This window comes from Mauremys mutica, chromosome 1, assembly GCF_020497125.1.
Source record: "Mauremys mutica isolate MM-2020 ecotype Southern chromosome 1, ASM2049712v1, whole genome shotgun sequence".
In the NCBI taxonomy this organism is placed as follows: domain Eukaryota; kingdom Metazoa; phylum Chordata; order Testudines; family Geoemydidae; genus Mauremys; species Mauremys mutica.
In genome coordinates, this window is record NC_059072.1 from 133,526,258 (window position 1) to 133,543,102 (window position 16,845).

The window sequence follows — 16,845 nt, forward strand, 5'->3', positions numbered from 1 at the left end:
GTTTTCAAATGATACCTCACAAGACATTCTTTGTACAAAAATTATTACAATAGTATGTAGGTTGTGGACACAGGTACATTCTGTCAGATGGGCTTTTTGTGGTGCTTTAAGACAGATGAAGACTGCATGAAGTGCTCATTCACTGCTCCTTATTTCATGTTGTATTTGAATGGTACGTGGTCCTCGTGGACAGTTTTGACCTTTGCTTTTGTGTTCCATAGCAACGATTACTGATAATACTAGTTTATTAGACTTCAGCTTCCACTCATTTGAACATTGTTTGTAGCTATGAACTTCTCCTAAGAGGCTATCTCCCCTGATTGTTGTATGGAAATTAGGAAATTCAGTAGTTACAATTTCTATATTAATTAAATGATTTCTGGATTTAATGATGGTCTCAAGTGCACCATAGATTAGTGGCTCACTGAGTTGCTTAAGCAGCCTAATTTTGTTCATCTTTTATGATTCCGTCACTTCCCTGCCTCTCCGATATGGCAATAGAAACAGGGACCCTAATAGCTGCAGTTGTTTTCCACAATTGTATGTATATTATACATATTGAGCAACAGCATAATAACACACTGAACACTTAAAACTGGCCCAGTTTGACTGTTCAATTCTACAGTTGTACAAGATCACTTCTGCTGCTATTTAGGCTGGTGCATGCTGTTGTGCAATAAAGAGTTTAAGGAAATGTTTTCTTCTAACTTAATTTTAAATGTGCTATAAGCTATGCGAAGCACCAACTATTCTCCATAGTGGATTTGGTATATTCCAAGTTTGGAGATTTAAAAATCATCCCATTTCCCAGTAATATCAATTGAAATAATGATCAGATTTTGTTTTCTTTGTACAAGGGGGAAAATATATTAGTAATGTTTGATTAATTCCAAAAATGGATTTTGCTGAAACTTTCCAGAATAATTCTCATTTGGCCATGAGAGATTTGATAGCCTGAAAGAATAACTTTTGTAGGTAATTTTTCAGTATAGCAGAAAAATAAGGATCTGAAATAGACTAGCAGTCTTAACCTTAACTGTTGTATCATATAATGATGTCTCTGGTTGGATTGTCCACAGAGACTGAATACCAGGACCTTTGCACAAATTAAAGAATGAGGTCCATTAGCTCAAAGACAGTGGTGGACTCATATACTTCTATGTGTGGTCTAGTCACTAGATGGGACAAACAGCCATGTTAGCATGAGTTACAGCTGAGCTCTCAAGTGCCTCTTTAGAGCTTTAGAGCTTCTTGCCATTTTTTCCCCATCTAATTTCCTACCTGACATCTGTGTGCTCAGTGGGAGTAAACAGATTCTCTACTGGTGCAGCTCTTGTGGACAGCCATGGATCTGGAGAACACAGACCAAACTATTTCCTCCTGTGGGCAGAGTTTTAAATGAAGACAAATAACTTTGCATTGTTATAAAAAAGGAAGTTGTGGAAGCTCCAGCATTTGGTACATTTAAAACTAGATTTGACCAAAGGTTAGTAAGATTGTTCCCTAGTGTACATTTACTACAACATGGAGACGAACTAGGGCCTTGTCTACAATACAGAGTTTTGACGACAAAACAGTGGATGCGTACACACTGCAAAGTGACTTTTGGCACCAAAAATGCCACTTTGGCAACAAAATAAAACTACCCCGACAAGAAACATAAGGCATTGTGTGCAAAATTTTGTTGACAAAGTGCCAGTGTAGACACCATGCGTGATTTTATCGCTTTAATTGGTCTCCAGGAGGTGTCCCACTATTTCCATCCTGACCGCTGTGGTCAGCAGTTTAAACTCCACTACCGTGCAGTCAGGTAAACAACCATCTGCCCCTCCCCCTTAGAAGCCTGGGGAATTTTTGAAATTCCATTTCCTGTTTGCTCAGCCTGGAGAGGTGTCATTACATCTTCCCACGTGACCATGGCAGGTTATCGCAGCAAACGCTCTCCCGCTTGGACCACTGCAGAGCTGCTGGATCTGCTCAGAATATGGGGACAGGAGGCTGTGCAGTCCCAGCTGTGCTTGAGCCATAGGAATTTTGATACCTACAGGCAGATTTCTCAAGGCTTGTGTGAAAAGCGCTATGATCGGGACATGCTGCAGTGGAGAGCGAAGATAAAGGAGCTGAGGCAGGCATATCATAAGGCGAGGGAGGCAAACCATCGCTCCGGTGCTGCATATAAGACTTGCAAGTTCTATAAGGAGCTTGACACCAAGCAGAGCCCCGTGGATACTTTGATGGGCCTGGAGACAGTGGAAAGAGGACCCACCCAGGAGACAAAATCATTGATGAAGAGGTGGAGTTAGATGACGATGTGAAGCTCCAGCGGGGGTCACCCTGTGGGGCAGGCAGCCAGGAACTGTTCTCCACTCTGGAGGTGACTAGCCAGTCTCAGCAGTTGCTCTCCAGCGAGCAAGAAGCAGGAGAAGGAGACTCCTGGTAAGAGGCTATGGTTTGTGTTGTGTGGAAGTGGGTTCAGGGTATAGAAATGTGGGAGGCTGGTTGTGTTTCTGTGTGCTGGACATTTTCCTGTGCAGCTAATCAAAATGGCAGAACAGGGTGTTGATGCATGCCAAGATCTCATGAGAATCCTCCAGAAAGATCTCTAGGAAAGTTTCCTTGGCAGATCTGCTTTGTTCCTTCCCCCATTGTAGGAAACTTTCTCGCGCCATTCGGCAATCACTAGTGCAGGGACCAAAGCGGCACACAGGCTAGCAGCATAGAGAGCAGGGCAGAAGCCACAAGCGTGTAGTAGATGTGCCCTTGTTTCTCTGCTTAGCCTCAGAAGTGAGATGTCTCCTAGAATGACCCCCACCTGTGGAAAAGTGTGGGAGAATTTTAGAATTTTTTCCCTAGTCGGCTGCACCGCAACCCTTCCAGAGTGCTCTTTTCCCCATGTAGTGCCCCTCCCTTCCCCAGCCAACACTCACCATGCTTTGGGTGTTCGTCAAGATGTGTGCTTGCCAAGAGTCAGTGAGAAAGTGATTGTTATGTTACCAGAGGTGTATTATACTGAAATGTTTCAATATTGTGCGTGAATCATGCTTCCGTGCATTGTTCCTTGTGCTTTGGCAGATGTGACCTTGAAGAACACTCCTCCTCCACCCCCACACACACTTGCATTAACACAATCCCAACGGTCAACTTCCCGACTCCAAATTGATTTGCAACCGACCAGCAGCCATCTGGAGTCTCCAGCTTCCACACAGCAATTGCCACACACTTCTCTACTGATAGGGCAGCTCTCATTCTGGGGTCATTGTGCCTTAGTGCTGGGGCGAGCTCCCCACACCGTTCCAGGTAGGTGGCTTTCCCCATTCGAAAGTTCTGTAGCCACTGCTCATCATCCCACACCTGCATGACGATACAATCCCACCATTCAGTGCTTGTTTCCCGAGTCCCAAAGCGATAGTTCACCATCTGCAGCTGTTCCATGAATGCCAAAAGCAATCTAAAGTTGCTCCTATCCATATCACACAGCATGTCAGACAACTGGGAATCTTCTTCAGCTAGGAACTTTGTGATTAACTGCACTGCCATGCGCGGAGTCTTCATGACAGTTACCAGAGCATAGGAGAGCACAGCGGGATCCATCCCTTCTCACAAAGATGCCGAGGTGCACAGCAAACAAAGGCCATTGAAAAATGCAGCGAAAGAAAACCGGAAGCCCATAGAATGTTTGTGACAGAAGCAATGCATCATGGGACATTGAGCCCGGTCCCAAGATGTTTCACGATCCACTCCACCTTCCCACAAGAACTGGCAGCAGAAGGTGTCAAGCTGGACTGTGGGATAGGTATCCACAGTGCACTGCTCAGACTGTCGATGCTAGTACCCCAAGTGTGGACATCCTCTTCTGACAGAGGGCGCAAGTGTGAACATGCAATACCAGTTTTTATTATAGCGCTTTTTGAGTGTCAACATAACTTTTGTCAACAAAACTCTGTAGTGTAGACAAAGCCTAGGTGTCCTAACTGGCCTCCTTCGTCACTGGATTCCATGGAAGGAAGTTTGTTAATCATCTGTGTTTTAATGGGGCTACCCTCCTTTGATTGTTGGATCATTGCAGACGAATGAGATCTCCAAATTGATTTTTGGGATGGAGCTGAATGTTTGGTCCTTTCATGGCACCATTCTTTTTTTCAGCTATAGGTCTGTTTAGTATCTGCCATCGACCTCTACTTCCTTATTTTAAAAGAGACAGAGGTAACTGGCAAGGAAGCAAGCAAGCCAGGGGAAAAAAGCTCTCCTTGGACATAGTAACAAACCAGCTTACTGGGGGAAAAGCATAGCATGGGGATGAGGCCATTTTAAAGTTACCCCCCAGTTGAGCAGAAAGATAATATTTTCCCTGCTAAATTAAGATTGACTTCCAGGGCTCCAATCTAATTTCTGAACTGGGCTCGTATTCAGCTTTAGATTATTCATTTGCTGATTTTCATTAATATATCTCAGTCCCTGCCATAGTTGAATAAAGTGAATATTTTGTAATAATCTATTCTTATCTCTGTTCATTATAAATAGCTATTGACATTTTTTGTTTGTTTCTCTTTAGGTATTACTACATTAATAGCAAACAATGTCTATGATGCAGCATATCCTCTTCATGATGTACGTATACACAATTTAAAATGTAGTTCTCTAGCATCAATGTTAAAAGCTTCACAGCCACTAATAATTGTCTGTGAGAATACAAAATATCTACCAGCATATTGGTTGTATCCTCAGAGTAATAGAAAGTCTTAATATAAAAATATTCAGGCGTAATTGAACAGTAAAAACAAAATTATAGTGCAAAACAGCTGAGCAATAGCATTACACTAAAATACTTTTCCTTTTATTACACTTACCATTTTGATTTGTTTTTGTAGGGTGAATATGAAGGCCAAAATGATGACATGAATGAAAGAGAGGTAAAATACTCTACATCATAAATACATTTTTTTGTGTGCTGGATTTGCATACTTTGAACTAGAGCTGGATGAATACTCCAAGAGCAGTTGCAAATGTTCATTTGAATAAAAACTTCTGCAAATTAGTTTCATTGGTATTTGTGAGCCTTTTAATTAATTTTCCCTACTTTCTTTCATGTAATTGATGGTTTATTCGCAAGAACATTCACACAAAGTTTGGCAGTATTTGGGTGAATTTCGTTTCATGCGGCCATCTTGAAATCCCTTGAATTTCCCTCTTCCTGTTTAAAAAAGTTCTAGTCAGCCAATCAGGAAGCAAACACATTGCTATGTGACATAGATAATGAATGCCACGCCATAAACAGATGATGATTAGATGAATAATCGAACCTATAGTGTTTAACTTTTGTATTGGCCTGCTAAATCCAGGGTTATGAGTTCAGTCCTTGAGGGGGCCATTTAGGGGTCTAGAGAATCAGGGGCGGCTCTAGGCATTTTGCCTGCGGGAGGTCCGCCGAAGCTGTGGGACCAGCGGACCCCCCGCAGGCAAGCCGCTGAAGGCAACCTGCCTGCCGCCCTCGCGGCGACCGGCAAAGCACCTCCAGTGGCTTGCCGCCCCAGGCAAGCGCTTGGCTTGCTGGTGCCTGAAGCCGCCCCTGTAGAGAATAGTCCTGCTTTGAGCAGGGGGTTGGACTAGATGACCTCCTGAGGTCCCTTCCAACCCTGATATTCTATAATTAGAATAACAAGTACATTTATAAAAAAAATTTATTGGTTTGCAGACAATTTGAACAGAAAAAAGGCTCCATCTGTCAAATTACTTATTCCAATTAGTTCACTCAGGTCTACCCTCTACACATGATAAATTGATAACTATAAGAAACTGAATCTACTCATACTATTGTTTTAAATGTAGGTGCTAGCTATTAGAAATGAGCTAAAACATTTAAATACTAGAATCAATTAAGTTCCATTTTATACTTAGTGTGTGCTCATTTCCCCCACCGCTCTTGAATGCCTGTATTGAAGCATCTTTACTAATAAGAAAAAGTAATAGGAAATGGGGAGAGGGGCAGGGAGAGACAAACAAGGTACCTTTAATAATAGAAAGCCTAAAATATGATTTCATTCCTAATATACTGAATGCATATTCTTGGTTACTAATACATAATTTCATAAATATTTTTCACCCTGTGGTTTTTCATACTGCCATATGACTTCTATTGCATGAAGGAAGCATTAAAATACTATTCATTTTCCAAAACCCTTAACAATGTTCCCATAATTTTCAGAAGTTTACTTACCAAGTAATCCACTTCTTGTGGTTATGAATGCATTTGAAACTAAGCTTGAATACAAATTTTCAGTCTGTTATCCCTGGGCTGTCAAGGCTGCGGCACTGAAGAGTTGAAAAATTTGATTTTCCTGAGCAGCTGTGTGTAATGTGAGCCACTAGATGTCTCTGTGTGCTGTATACAGTTGTCCTTGGTAAACAAAGGAGACAAAGGGCTGGTCTACACTGGGGAGGGGAGATCGATCTAAGATATGCAACTTCAGCTATGCTATTCGCGTAGCTGAAGTCGAATTAGTTCGACTTACCTGGCCTTCCTCACGGCGGCAAGTCAACTGCCGCGGCTCCCCCGTCAACTCCACTTACTCCTCCTGCCAAGGTGGAATATGGGCATGGATTCGGGGATTGATTTATCGCATCTAGATGAGATGTGATAAATCGATCCCCGATAGATCGATTACTACCCGCCGATCCGTCGGGTGGTGCAGACGTGGCCAAAGTTGGGAGTCAAACCAACGTAGAAGCCTGGTTGTTTGTCTCTGTAATTTACAGCTATCTTTTATAACCACTTCTTGTTCAAGAACCAGTGATTCTCTCTATCATGACATTGTCTACACTGCACTTACAGTAGCCTTTTCTGGCTAAAAGAATGGAGTATCATTGCTATGAGCTCTAAAGGTAGTTGCAGAGTTTACCCACTGAAGAACTAGACAAAGCTTCCAGCTACAAGAAGAATGCTAAAATAGCAGTTAGGCTATGAGGACAAATTGGATAATGTGGCGAAGGGGAAAAGAGGGTCTAAAAGTATAAACGTCTGGAAAAATAGTCATCCTTTAAGCTGCATTTTGTGCTGCTTTCTTTTTATCCTGCCTATTAGGCCCTGTTATGAAGTGTTAAGTATTAAAAACATAAAAGGTTCTTTCCAGAAATACTGCATTGATTATTCACATATGTCTCTGCTGTGTAGCCATATAATCTGCTGTAGTATTTCTATGTATAACATCATCTGTTTTCTATCTGAATCTAATAGTCTCAGTGTTTAATTTCCTGAAAAGCACTGATCAGATTTAAAAGGAAGGGGGACATTTTGGAGCTATTTTCTGTCCCTTTTTATTTTGTCCCCTTTAAGTTATATGCGTCTTCCATTTGACTGCCTGTAGAATAATCCCAAATAATGGTGAACTGAGCCTGTCTGAGGTATTTTTCCTTATACGGCAAGTCATAGTAATTAAGATTTATGTAGCAGCTCATAAAGTAAAAGGTTAATCCTAATTAACCCTCTTCAGGATCTCTATGGGGAAAAGGCCCTGTGAAACAATGCTTTTGTGACTGCCCGTTGAGAACCAGAAATCTGCATTTGGTGCAACACACACTCTGCCTAAGACTACTCGTAAGAGCAAAGGAATTTCCCTATTTCAGTGAGGTGCCTGCTAAAGGGGAAATATGTGTAAAGAAACTACTGCAAAGCAGCATTGTAGTAGCTTGCCTTAAGGAGAAGGATCAGCGGTCTGATCTTTTTTAAAGCTCCTATCCATTGGTACCAGCACTGTTTTATGCTGAGAAATGTCACCTCTCATTTACAAGGAATCTATCTGGGAATTAAACTGCAGTTCATCCAACATAACATCCATAGGATATTAGAAATGGGTTGAAAGGTATTATGATTTACCTGTGGAAAGTACCACTGTTAAATGGAACTGTGGAAATACAGGTAGAACATGATGTTACAGAGCTCTATGGGGACTCCCATAATTTTTGTACAGTCACACACAAATATTTCAGATCAAACTGAGTTTTGTGACATTTCAATCTTAACAATTTTACCTGCATTGGTGGGGGAAGTCCTGCAATTTCATAGCTTTTAAGACCTTTATGGTAATCTAATCTGAGTTCTTGGCATACTTTGTGGTTGAATTGGATCATACTTTTTTTTACAAAGACATCCATTATTTGTTTACATTTTAAAATCAGTTCTCTGTGGCAGTGTTTAAATACCATTTTGGGTTTGATTTAGAGTTCTTCTGACTATGTCAGTGAATGTGCTTAAAGGCAGGTTAGTTTACAAAATCAACGAACTTTAAATGAATATTGTGGAATGTTCACCAGGAATTGATCTTGAATTGGTAATGCGAGTTTTCCAATTGAAAAATGAATAGGAGATCAGTAGTATAACGTGCTGATCACCTTCAGCTCCCACTGAAGCCAATGAGAGCTGACAGCAGAGCTGGGGAAGTAACCGGTTTATCCAATTCTTTGGCAATGTTGAAAAGTGGGAAAAATCGTTTTTGGGTTGGAGGGAAAACAGAATTTTTTTGAAATATTTGGAAAGTAAAAAATGTTTTGCATTGAATAAAATATTTTGGTTTCATTTTAAGCATTTTGAAATATTTTTATTCTTTTTAAATTTAATGGAATTTCATACCAAAAAGTTGTTTTGAACAGAGAAACAAAATGTTTTGATTATTTTGGAGTTTTTCTGTATGAACAATTTGGCAAAACTGACATAAATTTGCAAAAAGTTTTAGTGTTACCAAATCTGCATTTTTTGCCAAAATAAAGTTTTAGTTCAAGAATTTCACCTCTCTCTCATTGAGATTACCCCTTACCCTTTGGAAGTGCTAAGCACTATGCAGGATTGTGCTTTATAAGAGTAATAGTCACTTATTGCCAGATCCCATACATTGAAATCCATTCCTAAAGTCCTACAAATCTGAGAACAGAAACATATTGAGCCAGATCATCAGCTGAGGTACATTGGGGTAACTCCATTTACTTCAAGGGGAGCATGCCATTACAACTGCTGATGGACTGTACTCATCTGTGCAAGTATTTTCAGGATCAGGGTCTTAATTAATCAGTTCCTCTATTATTTGTTTGAGTCTTTCATAAAGTAACTGGAAAATATGATGATTAGAAAAAAAGCAAGCAGTTAAAGTATCTGAACCTACTTTTAACTCATTTCTTTAAACTGATCAGATTTCAAATTGATGCTGTCCCTTTTAATTCAGCAAGTGTAAAGAATTGCATACTTTCAGTTTATTTTAAAAAACGGTTCTTGTTTTGTGCTCCTAACACCACAAAATGATGGAAGTTACAAACTTAAAACCTGGCATGTTGCTAGTCCTCAAAGAGACTAGTTGACAGATCCAACTGTTGGTAAGTAATTACAACATTATAAAGGTTTAAAGTTATTGGGCTAAATAGAGTGGCAGTTCTTGTAAACTGACATATTTCCATTGTTCAATAATTTACCATTATATTATTAAACATATTCTTAATACACTTGCTATAGATGTGCATGCTGCTTTACAGACAGGCCCAACATTTTTCAGCGCTAAAGAGTTAACAATCTCATCCTAGAACTAGAGCATCAAAGGTATGTTCCTGGAACTATGAGAAGCCTCACAGAAGTCACTGCAGAGGTGCAGGCTTCCAAGCTAGTAGAAGTAGAGCTGGTCAGAATATGAGGTTTTGTCCCCATGTGGAATTTTGACTTTTTAGATGAAAAATCAACCCCCCTCCCCAACTTACCCAGGCAAAACCAGAAAATATTAAGTGGAAATGCCTCTCTGGTACTTCGTGGGAGTTATAGTTCAATTGCCTTATGCCCCCATTTTTCTCTGTGGGCCAGGTCCTCTGGTCGGACTGCATCTCCGGTGCTGCACCACCCTCTTCTCGTTTTGGTGAACTGCTTCAGGGCATCATGGAAATCCCATAGCCACAGTACATACTGGGAAATATCCGGTTGGATAGGCCAGCCTATAGAAGAGAAAGGGAATGTGAGGCATCTGAACTACACCTGTCAGAAGGTACCACGGCAGTCCTGAGAAATCAAAATTTTTCAGATTTTGGCTGAAAACTAAACTTTTTTTAAAAAGGTAGAAATTTTTCATGGAAAGCAGACATGTTGCAAAATATTTCCTTTGGTTGAAAATCTAATTTTCTGTCAAGAAACACACAGTTTTGATGGAAAACTTTCAACAAATCCTAAGTGGAAGCAGCTGTAGGATCAGGATCTATATTAGAGAGCTTTGGGAAAATTAGGGTTATACCAGCAAAAGATTCTGAGCTGTGCTTATTGTTAGATATAGAGCCCTACCTCATTCATTGAGGGAATTCGCTACATTTTTCACTACATGACTAGCTGGGTCGTGCACATGTATGTAGCACAGCCTCATTTCAAGGGAACATAGGAATTACCATACTAATGGCCCACCTAGTCCATAATCCTGCTCCCGGAGAGTGGCCAGGACCAGCTATTTTAGACACTGTTGGAAGAACCCCTTTTTGTGGACAATTATGGAACAATACTTTTAGGGAATATTTCTTACTTAATCCATCAGGGAGTGTTTGGCCTGTGCTCATAACATTAATATTTTTAAAAAGAAATCCTCTGTAATGTAACCGTGGATATTCCCTTTACTCATATAACTGTCTAATCCTTTTTTGAATCCTATTTAACTCTTAGCCTCAATGATCTCTTGCTGCAGTGACTTCCACTTTTTATGCAGTGTGTAAAAAATGTATTTTTTCTTATTAGTTGTTAAATTGTTGCTTTTAAGCTTCCTGGACTGTCCTCTTGTTTCCATATTATGAGAGAGGATAAACAGGATTTATATTCTCCATAAAATACATTATTTTGCATAACTGTATTGCCATATATTTCTGGACCCCTTCTATTTCTGCTATTTAAAAAAAAAAGTGACCACAATTAAACAGTCTTTCAGGTGATATACTTGATAAAAATAATACTGAAAACATGATGCTACCAATATATCACCTGAAAGACTGTTAACTTTTTACTAAGTTGATCATTGACCATTTAGTCTCACCCTACATTTTCTGCCCTATAGCTGGTTTCTTGTCTATGGCAGAACTCTGTCTTTCACACCATAACTTCTTAGGGTATGTCTACACTATGGTTGCTACAGCAGCACAGCTATGGTGCTGTGCCACTGCATCTTCATAGCATAGATACTTTCTACATTGATGGATGGGGGGTTGTCTGTTGATGTAAGTAATCCACTTCTCTGAGACATGATAGCTAGGTTGATGAAAGAATTCTTCTGTTGACCTTGCTGCATGTGCCTCAGGTTTAAGTTGACCTAACTACAGTGTGTAGGGCTCAAAATTTTTCACAGCCCTGAGGTGTTGTAGGTGGGCCAGCCTCGGTTTGAGGTGAAGACCAGGCCTTAGTGTCCTTAATAGCCTCTTGTGAGGAACTTTGACAAAGGGGATTTTGAAAGGCCAAATTAGTTGTGTCATCTGGATATTATCCACAAAGCATATACATCTCTCTCCCTGACTTTCTGTTCCCTTGCGGTCTGATTTTCACCCTTTAGTAGTCTCTGATGAAGCCTGAATTCTCTGTCAGAGAGAGAAGTTGCTACATGTGATCTTTTGAGTGGCAGCCTCAGAGGTAAAGGAGAAGGGCAGGCAGTTGCTTCCACTGCTGTATGTTCCACCTTCCTGCTAGCTCCTTTTTCTGTCTCACCAGTCCCCCATCAGCACATAATTCACTCCACTTTACCCATTTAGAATTTGCTTTGGCAATCACTTCACCTCTGACCTAGAAACTTTGGGCCATACTTATCTCTGGTGTAATCCCACTGACATCAGTTGAATTACATCAGGGAAGAATTTGCCTCATGATACATAAGCAGCATTATCTCTAGAGTCTTTTTCACAGCTTTCCATGAGGCATCAGCGGGATTTCAGATTTTTTTCTAAACTCTTTCATTTATCATTATTGTTAAGTACATCCATTTTGTGTGGGTGGGTGTGGATGTGGATGTGTGTGTGCACACCATAGCCTGGCATTGCATGGCTGGTTCAGCTCTGACACCAATGGCCTACAAATATGCTCATCAAGTGAAATTTAAATGGAGAATCCTCTCTTTTTAGCATAAAGCTGGAACTATATTTTAAATTCCTTTTTGTGGAAATAATATAACAATATGCAGTTAGATATATCATCTACAGCTGCATCTTCATGGTTCTATCCTCTGCAAAAGACATTTCTGGCCATCTTTCTTCATAACATCCAGCTTCTGTTTGTTTCCTTAAATATATGCTTTACTGAAAACACTGAATCTCATGGCCAGGGAAGTCTGAAAATCCAAGCCTCTTGTTATAATTTCATCTTACTCCTACTTCAGTAAACAATAGGCTCCTGTGACTGCTGAAGTAGTTAACCTGCTGTTTTTGAGCCAATGAGAGCAACTTGGTGTCTAGAATCCATTGCATACTATGACACTCCAGACCAGTGTGGAGCTGTGCCACCACCTGCCTTGCAACTTGGGGTACCTTACAATGCTTTGCTGCTGTGGCTCCCAACCTGGGCTCCTCACAAACAGCATTCAGGTCGCACCCTGTATGCCTGTGCATGCCCACAGCCCATATCCAGCAGCTCGGACCCCAGAAGTCTGTTAGCAAACACCAGCTACATTTTGGCTTCCAGCAGCCTTGGTTAACACATGCCAGGTGACCCCAACACATTCCCAGTCCTGGATTTTTCCTCAGAAGAGTGTGTTCTGCACCATCTAGCTCTCCCTTAAACAGGCCAGATACATTACGTCTGTTACCTCTCTAAGGGGCATGAAGATACAACAGCTTTCCACCTTCCACAACACTGTTTTAGTTTTGATTAAAAAATAAAATAAGTTTATTCCACTAAAAAGAGTGAGGGTTTAAGTTAGTACAAGTAATGGAGCATTAAAGTCAAAAATGGTTACAAGAGAAATAAAGATAAAACACTTCCTAGTACTAAATTTAACAGACTTAACTTGGTTCAAGGTGAAATTCTTACCACAGGTTTTCAGTATATTGCTGACCAAGTTCTCGGGCCAGGATCTGCTCCCAAGATCCAATGGCTGTTTCTTTTGTCTTCTTAGGTACAAAGAGAGAGATGGGTGATGAGGGAGATCTTAGTGTGTTTTTGCCCCTCACTTTTGTAGTTGTTACCCTTAGAAAAGCATTTTCTTGAGTATGACTCCTACTTAAAGTTCTTTCTAGCTGAGAACAGGACACATGGAGTCTGATAGGGAAGAGGTATTATGCTTTTGTTTGCTAAGATGCAGATCTGTTTATTCCTGTCCCCCTTCCTTGCCAAAGAATGGCCACTTGATAGGTGATGGCCCATCAGCTTCGATGACACCTGTATAGAAACATCAACTTGTCCTTTGGCTTGGAGAAACAGGTTTACCCACTTCCCAGACTTGTCTGGAAAACACACTTCAGTCATGTTTTCAGCCTATGTCCATAACTTTGCATATAATGTTGCTACATACATTTCACCATGATATTGTTGACCAGCAAGTTATTGGTTTTCAAATGATACCATACCTGGCATATTTTATACAGAGATTATTACAATGGTGTGTAGGGTGCGAATACAGGGATTAATTACATTACACATGCCTCCAAGGAGGACCTCTACAAAACTGATGTTCATGCCTCCTGTGACAACAATATTTTATAGGAATAGTCCCAAATGCTGTATTTATTTTGAGGTTTTAAAATACCATTCAGGGCTTTGCAAGCTCTGGTAATCTTCCCTCTGCCTGTTTCAAAGGAGGGATTTGAATCCACATCTCCTATCTCCCTAGTAGTGCCTTGATAAGCAGGCTATAGAGTCATTCTCACTCTCTTTGGCTCAGTGAATATTTAAGTCTTTATACAAAGAAGAATAGTGTCAACAGGAGAGACAGTGAGCAGAACAATCTATGGCCTGGTGATTAGGAGTATGTGCCTGGTAAGGGATGAGATCTGAGTTCAAGTCTATGATCTCCTGAATCTTTAAGTAATTTAGACAAAGTGGAATAGTGTTCTACAGGGCAGACTGAGAGCATCCTGCCCCCAGAATAGCCTATAGCTTGGTGATTAGGGTGCTCACCAGGGATAGGGGAGATCTGATTCAAACCTGGGTCTCCCATATCCCAGGCAAGTACCCTAATCACTGGGCTAAAGGCTTTAAAAGGAGGAACAGACACACAGAGTTTGGTGGCCTGGAAGAAGTTTTTTTCCCAGATGAAACTAATTGGGTCAAATTTGCAAATAGTTTCAGGTTGACCAAAGCTGCATTTTTTGGCAAATAAACTATTCATCCAAAAATTGTGCCCAGCTCCACTTGTGTAGTAAATGCAGTGTGACATAATGCAATGGGCAACTGTGTGTGTGGGGAGGGAGAGGTAATATTATGTATAACTATTACTCTCCCTCTTCCCTGTACTTTGGCTTAAATCTCTTCTGAGGCACAGGCCAGCAGGGTGTTAAACAGATTTAAATCTTAGAGCTATGGTATACAAGAATCCCGAATGTAACTGTTAATAAGAGTTCTCAGCTTCAAAAAGTGAAGCAATTTCTTAATAAACAAAACAAATATTTAATACACATAAACATTACAAATAGTATTTAGAATGCTTCTGAATGAATGTTTAAACTAAAGCCAGTAAGCCTTTTGGTGTTCTTCTTTATCCAGACTTCCTCACTTTGCTGCTGTTACATGTATTACATAGGTTAAAATATTTAGGCTAGGAAAGATTAGATTTTTGTAACTAAATGTCAGTAAATGTCAATTTCACCAGTCACATGTAAACCAATGAAAAAAATATTTCCTTTGACAATAAACAAAATTGACAGGCACAGTAAGAAAAATGCTGCTTGAGAACCTGCTGGAGTTTGATTTAAGGATCTTTTCTTTGTATATTTTAACCTGTGATATTGACAGTTTGTGTTTAAATAGTTATAAAGCTTCAACTTTTTGAATCTCAATGTCTATTGTATTGTAGCCTGACACCTCTCATAATTTATCCCAACTGTGAAAAATTTAAATAGATAAAAATAAAAAATGCTTAAAATTAGACATCAATATTATCTGTTGAAATTATAAAATAAATATAGCGATCAAACTCTGCTAAGTCAACTCTGCTAAGCCTACAGGTATTGCAGTGAATAATTTCAACAAGACGCACATACTGATACATTCCTCTCTGATCTTCTTGTGAAGACAATTTCTCAGTTTCTAGAGTGTGGCCTCAAAAGGGTCCCCTGGATTCTCCAGGGTCTGAGGAGAATGTGACCTCTTGGTTTCCTGCCAAACCTTTCAAAATCTTCTCAGCAAAATGAGAAAGATTCTCTCAGACAACAGCAATTATAATGCCAAAGGCAATAGGTGACTGTCTCCTCAATTTCCAGCAAGCGCAGGCATCCGCACCCCCCTGATCCAAATTGGTACTGGTATTTAGACACATCTTTTACAGCACACACCTCTTGGTCATGCATCAATCACTTGCTGAGGTCAGAGGGCTGTCTCCAACTACCTCATTTGTAACTTTTCACTCTTTGAGTTCTGATTAGCTCTCAGCTTTCAGATGCTGAGGGTTTGTAACCTGTAAAATTGCTTACTCTCATTGGAAACCTTCTGTGCAGCTTCAGAGACAGCTACTGAGCATATCTAGTAATACCACATCCCTCTTCTAGATGCATCTGTGCTCTTCTAAGTTGGGCTGCCATGCAGAAGGTTCAGTTCAAATCCATGTCTCCTCCCCACTGCTTTTTTTTCATTTGGACTTAAAAAAATCAAATGCTGCAGTGTGAGCATTACAATAACATTCTCCATATAGTTTGGGGTTGTTTTTTTTTTTTAAGAAACAGGTAGGATGGCATTTTCTATAGTGCTCAAGGTGGGCCTTTCTCATAGTAAAGTCAAGCGGGGGTGGGAGGGTGAGTAATACTATTGGTTTCACCGGGAGCAGAATTAGATAAATACTGATTGCTTTTGAAAATCCAATTGATAATAATTAGGGCCCAGTCCTACTCATTTGACTTTAATGGGAGTTGGAGCCAGTCTCTATTTTAAAATTTCTTTTGATTTCTTTGCTCCTGCTTTTAGTTATTTTATGTGAACTTTGCTCAGATGTGTGAACCACTGAATACAGGATTGTTGTCTAGCACATGAGATGCTTCTCTGTAGCCTGAGATCCAGGAATATCAAGTGATAGTGGAATCCTGATGCAAAAATGTTTAGCATAGGAATTGTAGCAGCATAAAACTGATCAGATAGGTACAATAGTCCCAAGTCCACACTAAAAAAAAATTGTTTGTAACTCAACTGCAAATTAATTGTTTTAAGTTAATTTTCTGTGTTTCTTTTAATTTAGTTGCTGTATCGAGAATGGGCAAGATATGGAGCATTTTACAAGTATCAGCCTATTGACCTCATAAGGTAATAGATTTGATGAAAATAATGTGTGGACAGATTCTCAGCTGGTATAAATCTGCGTAGTTCCATTGATTCACACCAGCTAAGGACTCTGGTCCTTTGCTTGCTATTCTCAGTATCTCTTAGTATCCTTTTCTATTAGATCTAGTAATAACATATAACAAGTAGAATGCATCAACCCATCACTATCTCTCTCATTTTGCATTATATCTAATCCTGGACAAACACAGTGCTTCACAAAAGCGTTTGCACAAATTTATTCAAATAAAAGAAATGTATTTGCACATTCATATGAGTGAACTTTTTTTGTAAGAATGTTCACTGAAAGTGAAATTTTGGTGAATAATCAGGAGAATGTGTTTCCATGAAGTTTAACCCAGAAGTGTTTGTCTGGTAGTTGTGAAGTTAACCATTAACATTGG

The 16,845-nt window shown here is 39.9% G+C and overlaps 1 protein-coding gene across 1 annotated transcript in view; it reads left to right on the forward strand.

The window, feature by feature from the left end:
• The window catches only part of ANO2 (anoctamin 2), a 332,293-nt gene that overhangs the window by 95,292 nt on the left and 220,156 nt on the right, over positions 1-16,845 (forward strand). The window contains exons 8-10 of the mRNA XM_044996576.1: positions 4,553-4,608; positions 4,869-4,910; positions 16,362-16,426. Of these exons, the coding sequence (XP_044852511.1) occupies positions 4,553-4,608; positions 4,869-4,910; positions 16,362-16,426 (163 nt within the window). The remainder of the gene's footprint in view (positions 1-4,552; positions 4,609-4,868; positions 4,911-16,361; positions 16,427-16,845) is intronic.